This window comes from Triticum dicoccoides, chromosome 7B (genome assembly GCF_002162155.2).
Source record: "Triticum dicoccoides isolate Atlit2015 ecotype Zavitan chromosome 7B, WEW_v2.0, whole genome shotgun sequence".
In the NCBI taxonomy this organism is placed as follows: Eukaryota; Viridiplantae; Streptophyta; class Magnoliopsida; order Poales; family Poaceae; genus Triticum; species Triticum dicoccoides.
The window spans coordinates 650,185,861-650,213,240 of NC_041393.1; the positions used below are offsets into that span (position 1 = coordinate 650,185,861).

At 45.5% G+C, this 27,380-nt stretch overlaps 1 protein-coding gene across 1 annotated transcript; it reads right to left on the reverse strand.

Annotated features, from left to right (window-relative positions):
• Positions 1 to 1,487: 1,487 nt before the first annotated feature.
• LOC119340625 lies at positions 1,488 to 4,110 on the reverse strand. The gene is made up of 3 exons (XM_037612545.1): positions 2,552 to 4,110; positions 2,229 to 2,475; positions 1,488 to 1,863 (listed from the first exon to the last, which is right to left on the reverse strand). The coding sequence occupies exons 1-3, from the start codon at positions 4,040 to 4,042 to the stop codon at positions 1,844 to 1,846; spliced, it is 1,758 nt and encodes a 585-aa protein (XP_037468442.1). The 5' UTR covers positions 4,043 to 4,110; the 3' UTR covers positions 1,488 to 1,843.
• Between the last annotated feature and the right edge of the window lie 23,270 nt (positions 4,111 to 27,380).

The window sequence follows — 27,380 nt, forward strand, 5'->3', positions numbered from 1 at the left end:
TAAGAGAGGGGCACACCTGGAGGATCGGCGATGGGAGTAGGGTGAACATATGGACAGATCCATGGATATCTCGACCCTGGTCGAGGACAGTGATTACACCCCGTGGGCACTGTATTCTGGAGCATGTTGGGGAGCTGATAGACCCGCACACGAATACGTGGGATGAGCAGTTGGTGGGAGATACATTTTGGCCAGATGATGTGAAGCACATCTTACAGATTCCCCTCCGAGAGGGCGCTGAAGATTTTATCGCTTGGCATTACGACACTAAAGGGATCCATTCCGTTAAGAGTGCCTATAAGCTCTATGTTCAACTTGAAAAGATGAGGAAGAACGGAGGAGTAGGCGCAAGTTCAGGGGAAGAGGGAAACTTGAACAATACCAGGGATGATTCTTGGAAAAGAATTTGGAAACTGCCTTGCCCTAGAAATATTCAGATGTTCACGTGGAGGCTCAAACACGAATCGCTAGCGTTGCGGACTGCTGTGGCACGGAAGGGAATCCCTATTGCGGATACTAAGTGCTTGTTCTGTAGCAGAGGGGATGAGGATGGAGCGCATCTCTTTATCAAGTGCAAGGCTGCTAAGCAAGTGTGGAGGGAGCTAGCACTGGAACCGGAAAGAATGGAGCTTGAGTCTATCACGTCTGTGCATGCGATGCTAGACTTTCTCTGGGGACTAGATGAGAATAAACGGCTGCTTGTTCTTACTTTCTGGTGGATGTGGTGGTCCAACAGGAACAAGTTGCGGGTAGGAGAAATGCCTTGGTCACCTGAGGAAGTGGCACGAAGAACACGAAGCAGTGTCCTGGAGTATCATCAAATCTTCTGCAAAGCCACTGTTAAAACCAACCTAGAGAAATGGCGTCCTCCGGCCGAAGATTACTATAAAGCTAACACCGATGGCTCCTTCATTCCTGGGGAACATTTTGCAGGGTAGGGAGTTGCGATCAGGACGGCGGATGGGAACCTGGCGCATGCAAGGGCGGGACGACAGGAACACATTTCTGATGCTTTTGGCACTGAGGTTTCTGCCATGTCACAGGCCATTAACGCGGCAGCGGAACTGGGAATGGTGAGGGTGCAGTTCGAGACTGATTCACAATTGCTGGTGCACGCGCTGGACATGGCAAAGGTCGACTCTTCCATTTATGCGTCGGTCATCGAGGACATGAAGCTACAACACTGAAGCTATGGTTCTCCAAATTTATCATCTCAGTGTGTAGGCGTAATGCTAATTCCGTAGCTCATGAGCTCGCTAAATCGGGCCGTTTTTGTGAGCCAGGCCACTTTGTGGTGTGGGAGAACGATGTTCCTGCCCATGTGGGCATTTGTGTTGAGGGCGATTTGCCCCACCACAATTAAGTAATGAAGCTTTGCTTTACCTCAAAAAAAAAAACAAGATGATGACACATCGTTATACAGTCTGAATGTTTCAAGTTCGGCAACAATTATATGACAATAACAAGAACAGATCGACATTACTATATATATCATGCATACACAGCGTACATACTTCAAAATACTAAAAGTACATTTTGAAATATGACAGCACAACCACAAAAAAAGAAGTATTATGGCGCGATGAGCCCATTTGATTGAACAGGTGTTCTCCCTGGCTTAGCAGCATCATTTATATAACAGGCAAATTTTACGTCCCATCGTGGATCAAAATGGATTGAATCCTCTTCAGGCAACCAGCCCATAAACTCACTTCTGCGCATCCCATGGTAGATAAGTTCATCGATGGTGAGTCCATATCCATCAGAAGCAATTTCTTCAAACTCTGCGTCACACCCATGGTATGTTCCAGAAGAAGGATGCACAAGTCTGGTCCCTCTATACTCAAGAGTGGTAACAACGGCCTTTTTACAGAGCAAAACAAGAAACGATAATTAGCTGCAGGTCATCACAACTGACCAAAACCACCTTCTAAATGACAAAGTGTCTCGCGTTAACAGTCAAGTAAAGCTTTTGCTTATAGATAAAACAGTTTCAGTATCTACCACTGCACATAGCACAAAAGGGGTATTTGAGGACAACAACAGCCTAACAATCCATTTCAATCAATCATTTCATTCTTAGGTAGTTTAATCCACAAAGAGTATAGCAAACATAAAAAAAACCAGTGCCGTGTGTGTGTGTGTGTTTTGGTTTATGAATGCGTGCAAAACTAGTAAAGCAGCATCTATTAATGCAGAAAGCTTAAGCAGGCACAAGAAAAGTTTACCATCATCGGTCGATGGATCTACCACACTACAACGCAGCACATTTTCATCTTCATCGACATTGCTACATTCAACGAAAAACAGAGTGGGGGCTGTGCCAGCTTCAGAAGGTGAACCCTTTGGTGCTGCATAGAAGTTGATATGACAGTATGGGTACCCATCTGCGAGGTCGTAGAAACCGTACTCCCCATTCTCTGTTACTTGTGCATTCACACCACATATAACATGAAGCTGATACTCAATCCCCTCCTACAACAAGGCAGACAGTGTAATAAATCAGTGAGCACATTAGCAGTAGTGAAGATCGATTGGAAAATGAACCCACCACAGATTGCTTTGAAAATTCTCTCAGTGCAGCTTCAACCGTGTCACGAAAGAAATTTTGATCAACCTCGAACCTTGCCTGGCGGCGTGAGACAAAACTAGACGCACGGGGCTCCAATTTGGGAACTTTCTGGACTGACGGCCTTAGAGATATCAACAGGGCAGAGATGTCACCGACTTCTCTGGAGGATAATGTGTGTGCAGCGGTTTTCACAAGTGATCGCACAGAGGACATGACTGATGGCGCAGTTGACAGGGCAAACTCTCGTAGCGCTTTTGGGTTCGCGTGACATGCTACCTGAGCAGCTATCTTGTACGCTTTCTTGTAGGATCCAGACAAATGATGATGTTCTAGCTGCAGCTTTGCAATGGCTTCACGAAGGTTGGCATTAGCCTTAAGTAGATATAACATGGCGACATTCTCAGCGAGTTCAGGGAACAGGGCACGAACAAATGTCACAAGGCCAGCCATTGAGCGTTGTTCCAAGCGTGCAAGGCTTTTAGTGCAGAGCATGTCTACCAGAAACTCATCTTGAGTTGGGAATGCAGTGTCATACCAAATGGTGTTGAGTAGGACGTTGGAGACAGGGTCATCAATGGGGCCAAAGCAGTAACCAGCCTTGAGGAGGCCGCGATGGTGGCGCTGGCACAAGGCGTCCCTTGGAAGGTCTGCAATTGCCTCCAGGTAGATACTGTGGATTTTATCAAGAAGCACAGAGCTAATGGACGCCCTTAGTTCAAGGGGAACCTTCATCCCCTTGTTGCATTTCATCCACCTAGTGAGATGCGATCTTAGAGTTCGAATCTGAGACGCATCGAGGTGGCCAAGCCCGAGCCCCAGCTGAGGTAAAGTGGGGAGCAACTTGTGAAGACGGTCGGTGGTGTCTGGTGGTGAAGTCGGAGGGGATGACATGGATGACCAGTTGGCCGTGAATGTGGAAGGGCAGGGGTGCTTCGCCGTGGTGGCGGCGCACTTGAGGGCCACCGTGACGGCGGTGGTCAATGGAGCTATCTTGGTGGTAAGGGGGGAGGAGCAGATGGCCGATGTGATCCCACGGTCGAGCTGGACGAGGCGGGCAGCCAAATCGAGATCAGCCTTGGCCAGCCGGAGGTAGCGCAGAGCTTCCCGCCTGTGTAGGTAGCGGAAGCGGCAGACGAGGAAGGTGACGAGGCCGCTGAGCGACCGCTGGACGACGCCGTCGCTGGAATCTTGGAGCAAGTCTGCCTCAATCTGCGATCTTCTCTTCCTCTTCTTCGACATCTTCTTGGCGGCGCCGTCGTCCTTGCTGCTGGACACGGTGTTGAAGATGATGTTGGAGACGGGGTCGAGGAGCCCGAAGCAGAAGCCGGCGCCGAGGAGCGAGGGGATGAGCTCCGGCAGCTCCTTCAACGGCAGCCGGCCGAGCGCCTCCTTGTAGTGCCCACGGATGTGGCCCAGAACCTCGGACGCGTCGCTGGAGCGCTGTTGCGGACTGCTCGCCTTGTCGTCCATCGGAGCGACTTCTTTCTTTCGCAGGCGCGGCGGCGGCGGCGGCGGCGCCGTGAGAGGGTGTAGGTCTAGGGTTTGTTAGGATATGAACGCTATACCGCTGCGCACTTCGGACGGAACCAAACCTGTCCAAACGGGCCGGTCTTGTCGGGCCAGCACGATAGCCCGTGTGCCTGGCCCATCACGGGCCGGCACGGCACGTGGTTTAGTGGGCCGTGCCTGGCACGTGGCCCGGCTAGGGCCGTGCCTGGGCTGCCTTGCCAGGCACGCGTGCCAGCCCGGCACGGCACGACTAGCGAGCGGGGAGGAGTGCCTCGTAGTACAATCGACAGGCAAGACGGCGTTTCCTATTTGACGCCCGCCAGCGTCCGGATGCTGCGCTTCCGCTGAAGCGCTCGAGAGAGCACCGCGAAACGGGCCGGCCGAATTCCAGCGTCAAAGCAGGCAAACTGGTTTCGGGAACCTTCTAGAAGGATCCCTCAACCGACTTTTTGTCTGTTTTTTTCTTTTTGCCGGTTTTCTGTTTTTTCTCTGTTTTCCTTCTCCTTTTTCTTTTTCTTTTTTGTTGTGTTTTTTTTTCGTTTCTGCTTCGATTTCTTTCCTTTTTCCCTTTCCTTTTATTTATCCCTTTTCGTTTTTATTGTATCCTTTGTTTTCAGAAACGTTTTTCATTTTGCTCATGATTTCAAGAATTGTTCACAGTTTCAAATTTGGTTCACTTTAAAAAAAAATTGTCCACAATTCAAAAAATTGTTCATCGTATATCACTAAATTATTCAACATGTATTTACATTTTGTTTCGCATATATCACAAAAATGTTCAATGTGTAGGTCAAATTGTTCAGCGTATATTACACAAAATGTTCAATGTATATTTAAAAGTTGTTCATCGTATATCACAAAAAAGTTCAACGTGTTTTAAATATTGTTCGGTGTTTATCACAAAAATGTTCAATGTGTAGCTAAAATTTGTTTATCCTACATAAAAGAATCAATAAATGTTTGAATTCATAATTGTATTCATGTTTTAATAATTTTCACTTTTTTAAAAAATACCTTTTAAATTTTTGTTCTAGTTTTGAAATTTGTTCAAAAAAACATTATACATATTTTAAGGAAGATTAAAAAACGAGATGCCGGTGCACATAGCACTTCAAGGGTGGCGCAGTTATTAAAGTTAAAGACATGTCCAGTTCCTTTATGCAGTGGTTGGCAACGCTCTTATCCAGAGTGAGGTCGAGAGCTCGACTCCATCCTACGCTGGTATTTTTTCCGTTTTTATTATGTTCCCTCGACTCCTAGGAATGGGCCGGCCCGCTTGCGCGAAACCTTCAGTGAAGCCTCCCCTGTTTGACGCTAACGAGCGTCGAACAGGAGCTCTCAGGCAAGACTAGCGGAAGGAGGATTGTTTTGTCTAAAAAAAGACTAGCGAGCGGTGGGAGCGGCGCTTCGTACGATCGATCGATTAAAAAATTCATGCGCTAGTGCGCTCCCTTTTTTTCTTTGCGGCAACGCTAGTGCACTCCTGGCAACGAGCAGTCGAGGGCGTCCCGTGCTTGCGTGCCGAGAGCTCCTATGCGCTGCCCGCTGCGGCAAATTGTCGAGCGCACAGGCGCGTCTCCAGCTGGGCCGGCCCATTCGCGCAACGCATTGTAAAAATCCCAAAAAACTCTTCTCGAGAGAGGGATCGAACCAGGGACCTCCATCTTTGTATGCACGAGCATAGCCATCGCGATAGACAAGCTTTCTTGGTTTGCTACGGCGTGCGGAGCTAAATATAATGGAGACCCGAACATTTTCTCAAATTCCTAACACGAAAATTATTTTGAAAAGGTGTTTCTTAAAAAGAGATCACTTTCCAAATTTTAGATGAAAAACTAAAAGGCTTGAACAAATTTTTGATAAAATGAACACTTTTTAAAATGTCGAACATTTCTTGAATTTAGAGAACAAAATTTTGAAATCGAGAACAAAATTTGAACATGAACATTTTTTTAAAGCACAAACATTTTTTTAATCTTGAGAACAAATTTTGAAATAGAGAACAAATTTGTAAGCGCGGAAATTTGAGAACAAAATTTGAACATGATCATTTTTTAAAGGACGGACATTTTTTTAATCTTGAGAACAAAATTTGAAACAGAGAACAAATTTGGAAGCACGGATTTTTTCTAAAAGCATGAACATTTTTTTGAATATTGAGAACAAATTTTGAAACGTAGAACAAATTTGAAAGCGCGAACAATTTCTTAAAGCACGGACATTTTTTGAATATTGAGAAGAAATTTGAAAAATCCCGTATATATTTGGAAGCGCAAACATATTTTAAAAACCTGAACAAAAAAGTTGAAGTTCGATACATTATATTAAGTTCGAAAGTTCTGCACTTTTTTGTGTAACGAGAACAATTGTTGAATTTTGAGAACAATTTTTAAAAAATTGAACATTTTATGGAAAGGCAAACAAAATTTGAATATTTTGAAAAAAGAGAGAAGAAAAAGAAAAAGAAATAAGAAAACAAATAAAGAAAACAAACAGAAAAAACGAAAAAGGAAACAGAAAGGAATTTGAAAATCTGAAGAACAAAAAGGAAATAGAAAGAGAAGAAAAGGAATTGAAAAAATGAAATAAAGAAACAGAAAAACAAAGAAAGAAGAAAAAAAGAAAAAGAAAAAAGAAACAGAAAAAAGAAAAAGAAAAAAAAACGAAAAAACCGATGAAAGCAACGAAAACCCGGTTCAGGGAAACTTCTAGAAGGTTCACAAAACCGGATTGGGCAGTTGGTAACGTATCTAAGTGGGCCGGCCCAGGCAGCGTCGCTCGGTTGTTCCCCCTGTGCGAAGCGCCAGCATTTTGCTGCAGTGAGTGGCCAATAGGAAATTCCTTGCGTGCCTACCGGGCCAGCGTGCCAGCACGTTTAAGTCAGGGGCCGTGCCTGAGCCTCGGATGTCAGCACGCGTGCCGGCCCGACACGGCCCGTGTACTAAGCGTGCCTGGCCGGGCCGTGCTGTGCCTGGCCCGTGTAGCTCAGGCCGTGCCGGGCCGGCCCATTTGGCCAGGTATGGACGGAACTAAGGATGAACTGGACTATGCGGGCCTGTCCACTTCCTTGGTGGATCTTCAGTATTGGGCTGGCCCGAATTCACTATTTTACGGGCTATTTGATTTTTATATATAGAAAAAGCTTTTTCTTTTTTGAACCTTGGGGAGGGAGGGGAGGGTCCTCACTTTTTTAACACACTACAGACGCAGACGCTCATAAATATGTACATATACTCACCCTTATGAACGCACGCACACCCTGCTCCTATAAGCACCTTCAAGAGACTGAGCCGACACATTATCTTAAAATTGATGGAGTCATCACAAACGCCTTCCCAGTCGACAAGAACATCTCCTCCCACTGAACGCACATCATCTAGAAGATCTCAAATAAATCCAGGAAAATACGAGCACCGGTGTCAAGTCTAGAAGTTGAACCCTAATTGGTTGGGATACCCTCATAACAATCCAACCACAAGTTGGTTTGCAGGAGGGTCCTCACTCGAATACAATACTCAAAAAGGCCACAAGTGGCCAAGTTACAGGGTTGCGCTAGAGCGTGAGGCAAGGTATTTGCCGCCATGATATGTTAAACCTTCTGCTTTGGATCTGTAAATGTCCAAAGTGTAAAGTCACTAACAATGTTTTGAATAGTTCCATCAATCGAGTGAGACTCATTAGGGAAGACCTTTGTGTTCCTAGAGTACCAAATCTTCCCAAGGATGAAGAGGGCAACCGAGGCCAAATGTCTTTGTCGAGGCCAAGTGGGGAGGACACATCCCAAAATTTTATCGATGGAGGTTGGAGTGTGGAGGCTGAACGCTGCCCAAACCTGAGAGGCCACGGGACTGTTGGGGAACGTAGTAATTCAAAAAAATTCCTACGATCACGCAAGATCTATCTAGGAGAAGTATAGCAACGAGTGGGGAGAGTGTGTCCACGTACCCTCATAGACCAAAAGTGGAAGCGTTTAGTAATGAGGTTGATGTAGTCGAACGTCTTCATGATCCAAACGATCCAAGTACCAAACGTACGACACCTCCGTGTTCAGCACACATTCAGCACGATGACGTCCCTCGAGCTCTTGATCCAGTAGAGGGTCGAGGGAGAGTTCCGTCAGCACGACGGCGTGGCGACGGTGTTGGTGATGTGATCCACGCAGGGCTTCGCCTAAGCACTACGATAATATGACCAAGGTGGTAAACTGTGGAGGGGGGCACCGCACACGGCTAAGAAACAACTGTTGTGCCTTTGGGGTGCCCCCTGGCCACGTATATAAAGGAGGGGGGAGAGAGGCCGACAGACAGGAGGGGCGCGCCATGGGGGGAGTCCTACTTGGAATCCTAGTCCAAGTAAGATTCGGCTCCCCCCTTTTCCCTTCTTCCACCGGAGGGAATAGGAAGGAGAGGGAGAGGGAAAGGGAAGGGGGCGCCGCCCCTTCCTCCTTGTCCTATTCGGACTCCCTAGGAGGGGGGGTGCACGGCCACCCCCCGCGGGCTTCCCTCTCTCTCCCTTAGGCCCATGTTGTCCCAACACTTCCCCCGGGGCGGTTCCGGTAACCCCTCGGTACTCCGGAAAAAAAATACCCGAATCACTCGGAATCATTCCGATATCCGAATACAACCTTCCAATATATGAATCTTTACCTATCGACCATTTCGAGACTCCTCGTCATGTCCGTGATCTCATCTGGGACTCCGAAAAAACTTCGGTCACCAAAACACATAACTCATAATACAAATCGTCATCGAACATTAAGCGTGCGAACCCTACGGGTTCGAGAACTATGTATACATGACCGAGATACATCTCCGGTCAATAACCAATAGCAGAACCTGGATGCTCATATTGGCTCCTACATATTCTACAAAGATCTTTATCGGTCAAACCGCATAACAACATACGTTGTTCCCTTTGTCATCGGTATGTTACTTGCCCAAGATTCGATCGTCGGTATCATCATACCTAGTTCAATCTTGTTACTAGCAAGTCTCTTTACTCGTTCCATAATGCATCATCCTGTAACTAACTTATTAGTCACATCGCTTGCAAGGCTTATAGTGATGTGCATTACCGAGAGGGCCCAGAGATACCTCTCCGATACACGGAGTGACAAATCCTAATCTCAATCTATGCCAACTCAACAAACACCTTTGGAGACACCTGTAGAGCATCTTTATAATCACCCAGTTACGTTGTGACGTTTGATAGCACACATGGTGTTCCTCCGGTATTTGGGAGTTGCATAATCTCATAGTCAGAGGAACATGTATAAGTCATGAAGAAAGCAATAGCAATAAGACTAAACGATCATTATGCTAAGCTAACAGATGGGTCTTGTCCATCACATCATTCTCTAATGATGTGATCCCGTTGATCAAATGACAACACATGTCTATGGTCAGGAAACTTCATCTTTGATTAACGAGCTAGTCAAGTAGAGGCATACGAGGGACACTCTGTTTTGTCTATGTATTCACACATGTACTAAGTTTCCGGTTAATACAATTCTAGCATGAATAATAAACATTTATCATGATATAAGGAAATATAAATAACAACTTTGTTATTGCCTCTAGGGCATATTTCCTTTAGTCTCCCACTTGCACTAGAGTCAATAATCTAGATTACATAGTAGTGATTCTAACACCCATGGAGTCTTGGTGCTGATCATGTTTTGCTCGTGGAAGAGGCTTAGTCAACGGGTCTGCAATATTCAGATCCATATGTATTTTGCAAATATCTATGTCTCCCTCCTTGACTTGATCACGAATGGATTGAAGCATCTCTTGATGTGTTTGGTTCTCTTGTGAAATCTGGATTCTTTCGCCAAGGCAAATGCCCCAGTATTGTCACAAAAGATTTTCATTGGACCCGATGCACTAGGTATTACACCTATATTGGATATGAAATCCTTCATCTGGACTCCTTCATTTGCTGCTTCCGAAGCAGCTATGTACTCCGCTTCACACGTAGATCCCGCCACGATGCTCTGCTTGGAACTGCACCAACTGACAATTCCACCATTCAATATAAATACGTATCCGGTTTGTGACTTTGAGTCATCCAGATCTGTGTAAAAGCTTGCATCGACGTAACCATTTACGACGAGCTCTTTGTCACCTCCATAAATGAGAAACATATCCTTAGTCCTTTTCAGGTATTTCAGGATGTTCTTGACCGCTGTCTAGTGATCCACTCCTATATTACTTTGGTACCTCCCTGCTAAACTTATAGCAAGGCACACATCAGGTCTGGTACACAGCATTGCATACATGATAGAACCTATGGTTGAGGCATAGGGAATGACTTTCATTTTCTCCCTATCTTCTGCAGTGGTCGGGCATTGAGTCTGACTCAACTTCACACCTTGTAACACAGGCAAGAACCCTTTCTTTGACTGATCCGTTTTGAACTTCTTCAAAACTTTATCAAGGTATGTGCTTTGTGAAAGTCCAATTAAGCGTCTTGATCTATCTCTATAGATCTTGATGCCCAATATATAAGCAGGTTCACCGAGGTCTTTCATTGAAAAATTCTTATTCAAGTATCCTTTGATGCTATCGAGAAATTCTGTATCATTTCCAATCAACAATATGTCATCCACATATAATATCAGAAATGCTACAGAGCTCCCACTCACTTTCTTGTAAATACATGCTTCTCCAAAAGTCTGTATAAAACCATATGCTTTGACCACACTATCAAAGCGTATATTCCCACTCCGAGATGCCTGCACCAGTCCATAAATGGATCGATGGAGCTTGCACACTTTGTTAGCACCTTTAGGATCGACAAAATGTTCTGGTTGCATCATATACAACTCTTCTTTAAGATATCCATTAAGGAATGCAGTTTTGACATCCATTTTCCAAATTTCATAATCATAAAATGCGGCAATTGCTAACATGATTCGGACAGACTTAAGCATCGCTACGGGTGAGAAGGTCTTATCATAGTCAACCTGTTGTGGAATTGTCACGGCAGATGTCCTAGTGTGAGGACTTAGTCGTGGAGCCATCGCAACTAGGTTAGCTTAAAGGGGTTAAACGGGACAAAGGACATAGGGAGTTTATACTAGTTCGGCCCCTTGCGGTGAAGGTAAAGGCCTAATCCAGATTGAGGTGGTATTGCTTATGTCTCGATTACCAGGGAGCGAATAAGCTTGACCTAGCGTTCAATCTCTTGTTTCTTGCCCTAAACCGCCGTTGGGTGATCCCTTTATATACACAGGTTGACGCCCAGCGGCTCACGGAGTCTCGGCCGGCTCATAAACAATGTGTCCGGCTCGGTGACTAATTACACATGCCTTATAATACAAGTCATACACATATGGCGGTTTACCCCTATGGCCTTAAGTAGCCTTTGGGCTTTGGGCCCTTAGCAAGTCTGCTTCATGAACCGCCATCTTCAACATCTTCATGGGCTTTGTCTTGATGAACCGCCATTGGTATAACCCGGCCCCTCCTGGGCGGGTCATACCCAATAGTCATATCCCCAACATTAGGCCCAGGTTGATCTGAACTTGTTCATGTCAATCTTAATCACTTAGAAAAATCCTTCTTCTTTTATTCTTGCGAGATCTTATAACCCGCCATGACGTTGCCTCCTGTGATTGTGGTAACCCGCCATGACGTCACCTGTCATTAATATTACACAAAGCCCAAATCTTAATAAATCTTTTCTTTTAATGAACCTCCAAAGATCGAGGCGTCTGCGCCATCACATATCCATTTTTTGGTGTCCTTGATTCCCGCGCATGCCACTTATCCTTCTAGCCTTATAAATAGGGCTAGGGGTTCCTGTCACTTTCCCCTCTTGCCTCTTCGTCTATCTTTAACCTCTCTCTCGCAACGCATCTGCACCTCTGCACACCACCTCCGCGACCTCATCGACTTCCTCAACCCCGGATGCTGCATCGACTTGAACGAGACCAGAGAACTGCGGTGCTTCTCCGTTGCTCAGCGGATCCGGTAAGCTCCTTGTCTTCTCCACCATAGATCTCCATTAGGGTTTCTGAAGTTCTTATGAGTTCTTCATTGTTCTTCATCACACCTCTGTTTAATCCTCACTTTGATCCAAAAATGGCCTTTAAAACATGCAGAATCTGTTTCTATCCTTTCTCTTAATCACTGAACATGCTTCCTAGATGCAGAAATCTCGCCAACATATTAGCTCTTCTACTGCTGCAATACTAGGTTTTAATTTTATTTTATTTTCCGAACAGCGTCAGATCCGAAATTGCCTGCCCCAACCTGTGAAACCTGTTTATCCAACACTTAGCAGAATTTTCTCTTGATAGATCTTAAATATCAGTATTGTCATGGCGGCTCACATGACCAGTTATAATTAGCCATATGTCATTATGCCCCATTAAGCCGCCAATGTGAATATATACTGCAGCATTCACCTCCGGCTTAACGAATCAAGTTAAACCGACAAATTTTGTTTCTTTTAGGCTTCTTCCTTCACAATGCCGAAGACAATCACTCTATGTAATTGGGTTCCTTCCATTGTCACCGAAAACACGCTCAAGGACTTTGTTAAATTCAGCTTTTTACCAGCAAAAGATGTCCCGCATTGGCGCGCTCCCAAGCCAAATGAGAAAAAACCTCAGCCGCAGGATGGTGAGATCATTGTTTTTATTGATCATATGAACCGGGGCTTCTCACCACCTGGATCTAAGTTTTTACGAGACATTCCACACTTATTTCAACTGCATCCTGAAGACATCGGACCCAACTCCGTGTCAAACATCTGTAATTTTTAAGTATTCTGTGAAGTACACCTTCAAGAGGAGCCCAGTGTTGACCTCTTCAGAGGATATTTTTATCTGAACCGGCAGAACGAATTTACCAATGGCCCCAGCTTAGAAATTGGCGGGATCTCAATTCAACGTAGAAGAGACATTATCTTCCCCTATGCTTTCTTGCCAAGTCACCCCAAAGATTGGAACCAGACATGGTTTTGTTGTAAAGACACCTCTCCGGTTGATGAGAATCCACTAACGGTTATCGTGTCCAGCGGCTCAATCCAAAACATCATCTTCCCGAAAAGCTTACCTCTGCTGAACGTGCAAAGCTTGCACCCACTATTGCAAAGGTCAAGGCCCTGCTGGGAAATGGGTTAACCGGTGTTGACTTGGTACGATGCTGGGTTTCCTGGTGAATCATACCCTTGAGCCGCCGATCCGGCTTAATGTGCACTTATACGGGTGGTGTAAAAGATCCACTGCACCCCAGCTCCGTGTGTTTAACTGATAATGCAGTCAATGAAATGACAAAGACCCTTCTGAACGAGATCCTGGAAGACTGCAGCAAAGTGGGACTGAACCCTTTCTGCAAACTTAACCCGCCACCAGATGTGAGTCTCTAAATCACTTATTTTACCTTATCATTCAAATGTTCTATTAACTCAACTTTCATGACTTTCATCGGTTGAATCCGATTTTTGGAAAAAAGGATATGACCATGAAGCTGCCAAGAAGGCGAGGGCCAAACCGAAAGCTGCCAAGAAGAACAAGAAGAAATTAAGCGCTTCCGAGATGTTTGAACTGGACGATAGCTTTGAGTCGAAGGTAGCCATTGATTCCCTTGGCTCCTTTTTCAACTATATTATTGACACTGATTATCATCAGGATGACACGGGGGCCAGTCAAGCGGTCGAAGAAGAGGTAACTATTATTTCCTCCGACTCAACACATTTGCCAAGATAGAAAATACGACGGGTAACCCAGAAAGTAAGCTTTTCACACCCCTTAGCTCATTTGGATCCTCACTTTCTTTTGAAGCAAGAGCAGCACGAGAACCGACAACAAACTCGGACTAGCGGAGGCGACGAGTTATCCTCCGGCTTAACATATACTCTAGCTCCATGGAAACGTCGACACGAGGTCCTTCCAAATTTAAAATCTTTTTATCCTCTGGCGGGTCTCATTCGCCAGCCGCTTAATTCTTCCGATTCAAACTATCAGGAGGCTTCTCGCTCCTCTTCCGACGACTCATCACAGACCCAGCTGTCGGCTTTCAAAACTGCCCCTAGGTAACAACAATTACTTTTTATTTTCTACCTCCTTGTGCTCTTATATTTGTACTGACCTCTCATAACCCATGCAGTGGAAAGGCAAAACCTAGCAAGAAGGCAAAGGTGATCAAGCCGGCTAAAGACCCCAAAGTCCATGAACCGAGTAGCAAATTCCAGCGTCTGACGCCTCCGTGCAACAACCAGAAGAGCCTGTCCATGATGTCCCACCAGAAATTCCTGACCTCTCCAATGACCGGACAAACATCAATCCTTTGAACACTGAATCATCAAGCCCAATTAAACCACCAGGAACGCATGCCAACGATGTTATGATCACTGGCACCGGCTTCAAAGAGATGGGAAAACCTACTGTCTTGGCCAAGCACTCCGCCAAAGAGGAACTTATTGAAAGGCGAAAAGTAAGATTTGACATCGCCAACTATTCTCAGTTGAGCATTAGCGAAGTACTCTCTGGTTATCTCAATCAAGTGCATACCAGCCGCGACCTTGAAGTTGATATGGTGAAGCAAATGTATCAAAAATATGAGGTATGAATTCCTGCTTTAATAAGTTATGTATATCCTGTCAGCCCCCAAGTCTACTGTGTATGATAGGATTGAATATGCTGTAGACTTAGAATAGCCATGAGTATAAAAAACATCTTTGGTAGAATCCTTCAAAGGACAGCTTTCACCATCCAAGTTAAACCTGGTTTTTAACAATTAGTATTGCGTCCGTAGCCCACAAGGGCCGGTTAGTCAGTATGAACGAACCGGTAGTGTTCACCATTGCTTATAAATGAAAGCTTACTTGTGTAGCCGCCATGAGCCGGCTGTGGTTGTTTACGTCACACCTGGGTCATCATAAAGTAGTAATGAAACATGCGCAATATGCATTAGCCCCCAAGTGCCAAGTGCTTTTGCTTGCAAAGTACTTGGGAATTGTTCATATGTGCCTTTGTATGAAGAAATTTTTCGGTACGAATTAGCCCCCAAGTGCCAAGTGTTGTTGCTTGCAAAAGGCTTGGGACTTATATTCCTGTAACCAAATATGAATATGGTTGCAAATCTGTGCTTGTATAGGACGCCACTGCTCAACTTCAATCACAATTGGCTGATGCGAAAACCCGGCTGGAGCATCAAGAATCTGAGACCCGGAAGGCCGACTCAAAATTCAAATTTAGCTTGGCTGAAACAGAAAAGCTGAAAACCAGTTTTGATACTGAGAAAACCACCTAGGCCGAGGAGGACTGCTCTGATACAGCGGGCTGAAAAAGTTGAAGCTGCTCTTGAAGAGGTGACCACTAAGCTTACCGGTTTAATATATCGGACATCCCAAATGATTTCGGCTATTTTTGGTAAGTAGCATTGCTAGCACCACAGCGGAGTCTTATCTTTCACGTCAAGAACCAGCTCTAATCAATCTGCTATTATTTCACAGGTCTGAGAAGCAGCAATCTTGGTCAAGAGATGCTTGTAAATCTCAAAGCCGTATATATGCTCGTTGAACAACTATATACTGGAACTCAGCGCATGCTGGCCGTGATTTCTCCAACTAATCAAGCACCCACTCTGTTGAGTGATGGCTTGAAAAAACTTTTTGTTTTGCCTGCTAGGATTGAAGAGATAAAACGTTTAGCTACAAGAGCTGGTGCTGTGACAGCTTTAAGCCGGGCCAAGGCATGGCAAACAGAGTTAGACTCGGCCGAGATGGCTACTGGGTATCCAAGCTTGAAAGAAGATGGCACTCCCTCAGACAAGAAAGACTTCACTGCCTGCGTGAAGGAGATACGTCCCCTGGCCAGCCTGATTGTTGATGAGACAGATATTTGAAAATATCAGCCGGCTTATAATATGGAGAATCAGAAGATGCCCACGCCGGCTTATAAAGTGATGGATCTGATCCCCCCAATCCATAAGCATACTTTTGCCCCTGAAGTTGATCCGTCCAAACTTATAGATGATGAAGCTGAATTCCAAGCCTTGTGTGGCATTGATTGGTCATCACCAAACTTCCAGACGGCAGATGAGGATGAAGAACCGGAGAAGGATGATCCAGAAGCTTCAAGCCGTCAAGGCCAAGAAGATTGATCTGCTGGGCGGTTCATATATTGGATCCTAAAAACACTTAAACATTTGGGCTCGCTGAGTCATGTAATAGTTTAGTTGAACTCTGATCTGCCGTGCCATCATGCACGTTTTGCATTACATAACACTGTTCATCCGCCAGTTGAAGATATGCCTCTTATGCGTATAATGTCATCATGTAGGGCAGACTGTATTTCTTTGTTCTGTGTAAAAACAGATCACAAAAATTGCCCTGGCGGTTTACCGCCGGGCGGGTCACAATGCCCAACGTAAACCTGTTGGTGACTATAAAAGTCCATGACCAGCGCTAGTTTTAACTATAACTTGTATAAAAACAAAGTACCGTACCTGTGATATTTACTTACACTTTTGGCTTAATGAGGGTTATAACCAATTGAGAGCTCCACGTCCTGCTTTCATTGATTCATATTGCCGGCTTGTAACGCCAAACACCACAGGGGGTAGCATCCCAGTCATAGAGTACTGTTCTCCGAATATACTGTTTATTATTCCCTGGCGAGACTTAGAGTCTGCCGTCAGGGCGGGTTATAAAAACCCAAAAATTTCTCAAATATGAGACATAGACAAGGCTGCTTGGCCCGACTTGTGAAATCCATATGGTAAGAAAAAGAAGTGATATAAATCCAAGATGGAGAAAAAAAATCCAAAAAACACGAGGCATTTATAGGCCGCCAAGCCAAAATTTTCTTCTTCAATGAAACTAGCATGATAGCCGCTGGAGTATCCATGCTTTCTGTGAGCCGGCTCTCACATGACCCAATCAACATTTTAACCTGGATAAGTTTAGGGTCTTTAAATGATTGACTTATCGAGACTATGGCGGGGTCGGAGTAGCATCATGCAAAACAGGCCGGTTTAACCAAGTTTGAAATAAGGCGGCTTATGAGCCTGAGCTTCTCCTTGCGTTTTGTAAGCCGACTCTTTCATGACCCAATCAATGTCTTAATCTTAACAAGTTTAGGGTCTCATTTAAGGGATTGACTTGCTAAGAACAGGGCGGGTCATCTAGGATTACCTGGTCGAACAACATCTTGGATACAGGTCGGATAACCTGGATTTTTGGTGAATACACCTGGCATCCATGCCAATCAAGAGGGTAGTTTCAGCTATGCTCATTGAATAAGAAGCCCCCAAGTGATATATCCCTAAGCTGTGCGTAGTGGGTACCTATGTTTGAACTGTGTTGTGCATCGAGCTCTCTTTGGTCCTTGTTGTTTGGGCGTCGAGCCTTTTAAGTGATCATGTGAAATGACAATAAAAACTTAGTATCGAAGAAGTGAAAACGATAGAGGCCCTGAATTAACAGGTGTGCCAGCTTTGTTATACTTATTATAACATATACATCGTCAAACTATGTACATCACGAGAGCGAGTGGCTCAAGTATAGTAAGGCCGAAGATGAGCAATATTCCACGGCCGACGGGTCTCCTCCTCCCATGTGCGTGAGTCCTTGTGGTCTCGAATGTCGACAAGATAGTATGACCCATTATTCAGATTCTTACTGACCACAAAAGGCCCTTCCCAAGGTGGGGATTGTTTATGCATATTAGTCTGATCCCGGATAAGTCGGAGCACCAAATCGCCTTCTTGAAAGGTTCTGGTCTTAACCCGGCGGCTGTGATAACGGCATAGATCCTGCTGGTAAATCGCCGAACAAGCCACCGCGAGGTCACGCTCCTCATCTAACAGGTCAAGTGCATCCTGACGTGCTTTTTCATTGTCAGCTTCAACATAAGCCGCCACGCAGGGCGAGTCGTGACGGATGTCACTAGGGAGAACCGCCTCTGCTCCGTAAACCATGAAGAAAGGCATGTAACCTGTAGATCTGTTGGGGTATATTGATACTCCATAACACTGAGGGTAACTCCTCCACCCAACAACCTAGTGTCCTATGCAAAGGAACCATAAGCCGGGCTTGATGCCTCTCAAAATTTCTTGATTGGCTCTCTCAGCTTGACCATTGGATTGGGGGTGAGCCACTAATGATACATCAAGTCGAATATGCTCACGTTTACAAAACTCTTTCATAACACCCTTGGACAGATTATGCCATTATCAGTTATAATGCTGTGGGGAAAACCAAAGCGGAAAATCACCTTTTTGATGAATTGAACCGCTGTTGCCGCGTCACACTTACTGACCGGCTCTGCTTCAACCCACTTTGTGAAATTGTCAATTGCCACCAAAAGGTGGGTCTTTTTATCCTTGGACCTTTTGAAAGGCCCAACCATATCAAGCCCCCAGACTGCAAGCGGCTAAGTAATTGGAATCATCCTCAATTCTTGAGCCGACACATGAGCCTGTCATGAAAATTTCTGGCAACCATCACATTTACTGACCAAATCCTCTGCATCAGCATGAGCCGCCAGCCAATAAAATCCATGACGAAAAGCTTTAGCCATGAGAGATTTTGAGCCGGCATGATGACCACAATCTCCTTCATGAATCTCGCGAAGAATTTCACGGCCCTCCTCAGAAACACAACGTTGAAACGCCCAGGAAACACTGCAATGGTGCAACTCTCCATTGACAATTGTCATCGACTTAGACCGCCGGGTTATCTGTTTGGCCAAAGTTTCATCTTCAGGAAACTCGCCCCGGGTCATATAAGCCAAATATGGAACTGTCCAATCAGGAATAGCATGAAGAGCCACCACCTATTGTGACTCTGGGTCAGGAATTGCATGATCTTCCTTTGTAGGCAACTTAATTGAAGGGTTATGCAGAATATCCAGGAAAGTGTTAGGTGGCACCGGCTTACGCTGGGACCCTAACCGACTCAAAACATCAGCCGCCTCATTCTTCCTGCGATCAAAATGTTCAACTTGATAACCCTTGAAATGACCAGCAATAACATCAACCTCGCGGCGATAAGCCGCCATGAGTGGATCTTTAAAATCCCAAGTGCCTCAGACTCGCTGAGCCACCAAATCCAAGTCGCCGAAACATCTCACCCGACTTAAATTCATCTCCTTAGCCATCCGAAGACCATGGAGAAAGGCTTTGTACTCAGCTGCATTGTTAGTAGGGGAACATCAACCTTAAAACATAACAAAACTTGTCACCTCGTGGGGAAGTCAATACAACTCCAGCCCCCGAGCCTTCCAACTGTCTGCACTCATTGAAATGAATAGTGCAATTTGTGTTATCCGACTTCTCTTCCGGTGTGTGCAACTCTGTCCAATCATTAATGAAATCCACAAGTGCTTGAGATTTTATTGCTATGCGAGGCATATATTTCAAACCATGGGGCCCAAACTCAATAGCCCACTTGGCTACCCGACCTGTGGCTTCTCTGTTTTGAATGATATCCCCTAAGGGAGCAGAACTAACCACAGTGATATGATGACCAAAGAAATATTGCTTGAGCTTTCGACTAGCCATGAAGACTACATATACTAGCTTCTGCCAGTGCGGATACCTCTGCTTGGACTTAAGAAGCACCTCACTAAGATAATAAACCGGCCTCTGAACTGGATGTTCCTTGCCTGCTTGCTTCCATTCCACCACAATAGCTACACTGACAACCCGGGCATTAGCAGCCACATATAATAACAGTGGCTCCTTATCAATAGGAGCGGCAAGGACTGGCGGCTCAGCTAGCTTCAAAGATTCAAATGATTCATTAGCAGCATCACTCCAGACAAAGTGATCTTTTTTATTCATCATCTGGTACAATGGTATAGCTCTCTCACCCAACCAGCTTATGAACCGGCTTAAGGCCGCAATACGACCCGCTAGACGCTGAACATCATTGATACATGCCGTTTAGCCAATGATGTAATGGACTTGATCTTCTCCGGGCTAGCTTCAATGCCACGTTCAGAAACTAGAAAACCCAAGAGCTTGCCTGATGGCACGCCAAAGACACACTTGGCCGGGTTAAGCATCATCTTGTAGACCCGGAGATTGTCAAATGTCTCTTTCGAATCATCGATCAATGTCTCCTTCTTTCTGGACTTCACCACAATATCATCCACATAAGCATGAACATTGCGCCCAATCTGATCATGAAGACAATTCTGCACACAGTGCTGGTAAGTCGCCTGGGCACTCTTGAGCCCGAAAGGCATAGACACATAGCAGAAGGCTCCAAAAGGAGTGATGAAAGCTGTCTTCTCCTGGTCCTTAACTGCCATCTTGATCTGATGATAACCAGAATAAGCATCCAAAAAACTCAAACGCTCACAGCCCGTCGTAGCATCAATAATTTGATCAATACGAGGGAGAGCAAAAGGATCAACCGGACAGGCTTTGTTTAAGTCTGTGTAGTCCACACACATACGCCAAGTGCCATTCTTCTTAAGTACCAGCACCGGTTTAGCCAACCACTCAGGATGAAAGACTTCAACAATGAACCCAGCCGCCAAGAGCCGAGCCACTTCTTCATCAATGGCCTTACACCTCTCTTCATTAAAACGACGAAGGAATTGCTTGACCGGTTTAAACTTCGGATCAATATTAAGAGTGTGCTCAGCGAGTTCCCTCGGTACACCTGGCATATTAGAAGGTTTCCATGCAAAGATGTCCCGATTCTCATGGATGAACTCGATGAGCGTGCTTTCCTATTTCGGATCCAGATTAGCACTAACGCTGAACTGCTAGGATGAATCGCCAGGAACAAACTCAACCATCTTAGTATCATCTGTCGACTTAAACTTTAATGCCGGATCATGCTCCGTAGTTGGCATTTTCAAAGATGTCATATCTGCTGGGTCAACATTGTCTTTGTAGAACTTCAACTCCTCTGTTGCGTAGATAGATTCAGCATAAGTAGCATCACCTTCTTCACACTCCAAGGCTATCTTGTGACTTCCATGCACTGTGATGGTCCCCTTGTGACCCGACATCTTCAGCTGCAAATAAACATAACAAGGCCTTGCCATGAACTTAGCGTAAGCTGGACGCCCAAACAGAGCATGATACGGGCTCTTGATTTTAACCACTTCAAAAGTCAACGTCTCAGATCTAGAATCATACTCATCTCCAAAGGCCACCTCCAATGATATTTTACCCACTGGGTATGTCGACTTACCAGGCACCACTCCATGGAAAACAGTATTGGACGGCTTAAGATATTTGTCAGTTAATCCCATATGATGAAAAGTTTCATAGTAAAGGATATTAATGCTGCTGCCTCCATCCATGAGCACCTTAGTGAATTTATAGCCCCCAACCTGAGGCGCCACCACCAAAGCCAAATGACCCGGATTATCAACCCGGGGCGGGTGATCCTCACGACTCCACACAATGGGCTGCTTAGACCACCTCAAATAATGGGGAACCGCCGGCTCAACGGTGTTTAGTGCCCTTTTATGAAGCTTCTGATCCCTCTTACATAAACTCGTGGTGAAGATGTGGTACTGACCACTATTCAATTGCTTCGGGTTACTCTGATAACCTGACTGCTGCTGCTGACTCCCCTGACTATTTTGTTGGTTGTAACCACCCTGATGACCTTGGCTTTTAAAACCGGAGCTTGAACCGCCACCTCCTCGGACCATGAGCGATGGACCATGAACCGCCATTCGGGCCATGGCTATGCTGGAAAAGATGGGAATCTCTGAATTGCTTCATGATAAAACAATCCTTCCACAAATGTTTAGACGACCTCTCCTTTGTTCCGTGCCTTGGACACGGCTGGTTCATCACTGCTTCGAGGTTGAGTTCTCCCCCTCCAGACTGAGCCGACCTCCCCTTGCGATGCTGGTAATTATTCCACGCACCAGTGTTGTCCACAAAGTCTAGATTCCCTTCAGCTCTGAGTTTACCATTGCCACCCTGGCTGGCCGGGTTGTGCTGTTGTCCCTTCATGCCGCTACTCTTCTTTCCCTTTCCCGATCTTTCATCATCAGAGTCGGGGTCCTTGGTACTATCAGAGTCGGCATACTTGACAAGGGCCACCATGAGCTCCCCCATGTCACTGCAATGACGCTTAAGCCGCCCAATCTTCTGCTTGAGAGGGAGGAAACGACAATTTTTCTCCAACATTAAAACTATTGAGCCAATGTTGATATTATCTGATGAGTGTATAATATTTGAGACCCGTCGCACCCAACTGGTTGTCGACTCGCCCTCACCTTGAACACAAGAGACTAAATCCATGATTGACATGGGCTTCTTACACGTATCTTTGAAATTTTGAATAAAATGGGCCTTCAGCTCCGACCACGACCCAATGGAGTTGGTGTTGGGGAACGTTGCATAAAATAAAAAAATTCCTACGTTCACAAAGATCAAGCTAGGAGTTCATCCAGAAACGAACGAGAGGAGTGCATCTACATACCCTTGTAGATCGCGAGCAGAAGCGTTCAAGAGAACGGGGTTGAGGGAGTCGTACTCGTCGTGATCCAAATCACCGATGCTCCTAGTGCTGAACGGACAGCACCTCCGCATTCAACACACGTACGGTTGAGGAAGACGTATCCTCCTTCTTGATCCAGCAAGGGGGAAGGAGAGGTTTACGGAGATCCAGCAGCGCGACGGCGTGGTGGTGGATGTAGCAGTGATCTCGGCAGAGCTTCGCCGAGCTTCTACGAGAGGGAGAGGTGTAGCAAGGGGGAAGGGAGGCGCCAAGAGCATGTGTGTGGCTTCCCTCCCTCCCCCCTATTTATATAGGCCCCCTAGGGGGGGGGGCGCCGACCCTAGGAGATCCCATCTCCAAGGGGGGGTGGCGGCCAGGGGGGTGGCTTGCCCCCCAAGGCAAGTGGAGGTGCCCCCCACCCTAGGGTTTCCAACCCTAGGCGCAGGGGGGCCCAAGGGGGGCGCACCAGCCCACCAGGGGCTGTTTCCCCTCCCCACTTCAGCCATGGGGCCCTCCAGGATAGGTGGCCCCACCCGGTGGACCCCCGGGACCCTTCCGGTGGTCCCGGTACAATACCGGTGACCCCCGAAACTTTCCCGATGGCCGAAACTGCACTTCCTATATATAATTCTTCACCTCCGGACCATTTCGGAACTCCTCGTGACGTCCAAGATCTCATCCGGGACTCCGAACAACTTTCAGGTTACTGCATACTCATATCTCTACAACCCTAGCGTCACCGAACCTTAAGTGTGTAGACCCTACGGGTTCGGGAGACATGCAGACATGACCGAGACGCCTCTCCAGTCAATAACCAACAGCGGGATCTGGATACCCATGTTGGCTCCCACATACTCCTCGATGATCTCATCGGATGAACCACGATGTCGAGGATTCAATCAACCCTGTATACAATTCCATTTGTCAATCGGTACGTTACTTGCCCGAGACTCGATCGTCGGTATCCCAATACCTCGTTTAGTCTCGTTACCGGCAAGTCACTTTACTCATACCGTAATGCATGATCCCATGACCAAACACTTGGTCACATTGAGCTCATTATGATGATGCATTACCGAGTGGGCCCAGAGATACCTCTCCATCATACGGAGTGACAAATCCCAGTCTCGATTCATGCCAACCCAACAGACACTTTCGGAGATACTCGTAGTGCACCTTTATAGTCACCCAGTTACGTTGTGACGTTTGGCACACTCAAAGCACTCCTACAGTATCCGAGAGTTGCACATTCTCATGGTCTAAGGAAATGATACTTGACATTTGGAAAAGCTCTAGCTAAACGAACTACACGATCTTTGAGCTATGCTTAGGATTGGGTCTTGTCCATCACATCATTCTCCTAATGATGTGATCCCGTTATCAATGACAACCAATGCCCATAGTCAGGAAACCATGACTATCTGTTGATCAACGAGCTAGTCAACTAGAGGCTTACTAGGGACATGTTGTGGTCTATGTATTCACACGTGTATTACGATTTCCGGATAACACAGTTATAGCATGAATAATAGACAATTATCATGAACAAAGAAATATAATAATAACCATTTTATTATTGCCTCTAGGGAATATTTCCAACAGTCTCCCACTTGCACTAGAGTCAATATTCTAGTTACATTGTGATGAATCGAACACCCATAGCGTTCTGGTATTGATCATGTTTTGCTCTAGGGAGAGGTTTAGTCAACGGATCTGCTACATTCAGATCCGTATGTACTTTACAAATATCTATGTCTCCATCTTGAACATTTTCACGTATGGAGTTGAAGCGACGCTTGATGTGCCTGGTCTTCTTGTGAAACCTGGGCTCCTTGGCAAGTGCAATAGCTCTAGTGTTGTCACAGAAGAGTGTGATCGGCCCCGACGCATTGGGTATGACTCCTAGGTCGGTGATGAACTCCTTCACCCAGATTGCTTCATGTGCTACCTCCGAGGCTGCCATGTACTCTGCTTCACATGTAGATCCTGCCACGACGCTTTGCTTGCAACCACACCAATTTACTGCCCCACCATTCAAAATATACACGTATCCGGTCTGTGACTTAGAGTCATCCAGATCTGTGTCGAAGCTAGCGTCGACGTAACCCTTTACGACGAGCTCTTCGTCACCTCCATAAACGAGAACATATCCTTAGTCCTTTTCAGGTACTTTAGGATGTTCTTGACCGCTGTCCAGTGTTCCTTGCCGAGATTACTTTGGTACCTTCCTACCAAACTTACGGCAAGGTTTACATTAGGTCTGGTACACAGCATGGCATACATAATAGACCCCATGGCTGAGGCATAGGGGATGACACTCATCTCTTCTTTATCTTCTGCCGTGGTCGGGCATTGAGCCAAGCTCAATCTCACACCTTGCAATACAGGCAAGAACCCTTTCTTGGACTGATCCATATTGAACTTCTTCAATATCTTATCAAGGTATGTGCTTTGTGAAAGACCTATGAGGCGTCTCGATCTATCCCTATAGATCTTGATGCCTAATATGTAAGCAACTTCTCCAAGGTCCTTCATTGAAAAACACTTATTCAAGTAGGCCTTAATGCTGTCCAAAAGTTCTATATCATTTCCCATCAAAAGTATGTCATCTACATATAATATGAGAAATGCTACAGAGCTCCCACTCACTTTCTTGTAAACGCAGGCTTCTCCATAAGTCTGCATAAACCCAAACGCTTTGATCATCTCATCAAAGCGAATGTTCCAACTCCGAGATGCTTGCACCAGCCCATAAATGGATCGCTGGAGCTTGCATACCTTGTTAGCATTCTCAGGGTCGACAAAACCTTCCGGCTGCATCATATACAGTTCTTCCTTAAGGTGACCGTTAAGGAATGCCGTTTTGATGTCCATTTTCCATATCTCATAATCATAGTATGCGGCAATTGCTAACATGATTCAGACGGACTTCAGCTTTGCTACGGGAGAGAATGTCTCATCGTAGTCAATCCCTTGAACTTGTCGATAACCCTTAGCGACAAGTCGAGCTTTATAGATGGTAACATTACCATCCGCGTCCGTCTTCTTCTTAAAGATCCATTTGTTTTCTATCGCTCGCTGATCATCGGGCAAGTCTGTCAAAGTCCATACTTCGTTTTCATACATGGATCCTATCTCGAATTGCATGGCTTCAAGCCATTTGTTGGAATCTGGGCCCGCCATCGCTTCTTCATAGTTTGAAGGTTCACCATTGTCTAACAACATGATTTCTAAGACAGGGTTGCCATACCACTCTGGTGCGGAATGTGTCCTTGTGGACCTTCGAAGTTCAGTAGGAGCTTGATCACAAGTATCTTGATCATCATCATTAACCTCCTCTCTTGTCGGTGCAGGCACCACAGGAACATCTTCCTGAGTTGCGCTACTCACCGTTTCAAGAGGTAGTACTTCATCAAGCTCTACTTTCCTCCCACTTAATTCTTTCGAGAGAAACTCTTTCTCCAGAAAGGACCCGTTCTTAGCAACAAAGATCTTGCCCTCGGATCTTAAGTAGAAAGTATACCCAATGGTTTCCTTAGGGTATCCTTTGAAGACGCATTTTTTCGACTTGGGTTCGAGCTTTTCAGGTTGAAGTTTCTTGACATAAGCATCGCATCCCCAAACTTTTAGAAACGATAGCTTAGGTTTCTTCCCAAACCATAATTCATACGGTGTCGTCTCAACGGATTTAGACGGTGCCCTATTTAAAGTGAATGTAGCTGTCTCTAGAGCGTATCCCCAAAATGATAGCGGTAAATCGGTAAGAGACATCATAGATCGCACCATATCCAATAAAGTGCGATTACGATGTTCGGACACACCGTTACGCTGAGGTGTTCCAGGCGGCGTGAGTTGTGAAACGATTCCATATTTCCTTAAGTGTGCACCAAATTCGTGACTTAAATATTCTCCCCCACAATCTGATCGTAAGAACTTTATCTTTCGGTCACGTTGATTCTCTACCTCGTTCTGAAATTTCTTGAACTTTTCAAAGGTCTTAGACTTGTGTTTCATCAAGTAGACATACCCATATCTACTCAAGTCATCAGTGAGAGTAAGAACATAATGATATCCTCTGTGAGTCAACGCTCATTGAACTGCACACATCAGTATGTATGATTTCCAATAAGTTGGTTGCTCGCTCCATTGTTCCGGAGAATGGAGTCTTGGTCATTTTGCCCATGAGGCATGGTTCGCATGTGTCAAATGATTCATAATCGAGAGACTCTAAAAGTCCATCAGCATGGAGCTTCTTCATGCGCTTGACACCAATGTGACCAAGGCGGCAGTGCCACAAGTATGTGGGACTATCGTTATCAACTTTACATCTTTTGGTATTCACACTATGAATATGTGTAACATTATGCTCGAGATTCATTAAGAATAAACCATTCACCAGCGGGGCATGACCATAAAATATATCTCTCATATAAATAGAACAAGCATTATTCTCGGATTTAAATGAGTAGCCATCTCGAATTAAACGAGATCCTGATACAATGTTCATGCTCAAAGCTGGTACTAAATAACAATTATTGAGGTTTAAAACTAATCCCGTAGGTAAATGTAGAGGTAGCGTGCCGACGGCGATCACATCGACCTTGGAACCATTCCCGACGCGCATCGTCACCTCGTGCTTCGCTAGTCTCTGCTTATTCCGCAGCTCCTGCTTTGAGTTACAAATATGAGCAACCGCACCGGTATCAAATACCCAAGAGCTACTACGAGTACTGGTAAGGTACACATCAATTACATGTATATCACATATACCTTTGGTTTTGCCGGCCTTCTTGTCCGCTAAGTACTTGGGGCAGTTCCGCTTCCAGTGACCACTTCCCTTGCAATAAAAGCACTCAGTCTCAGG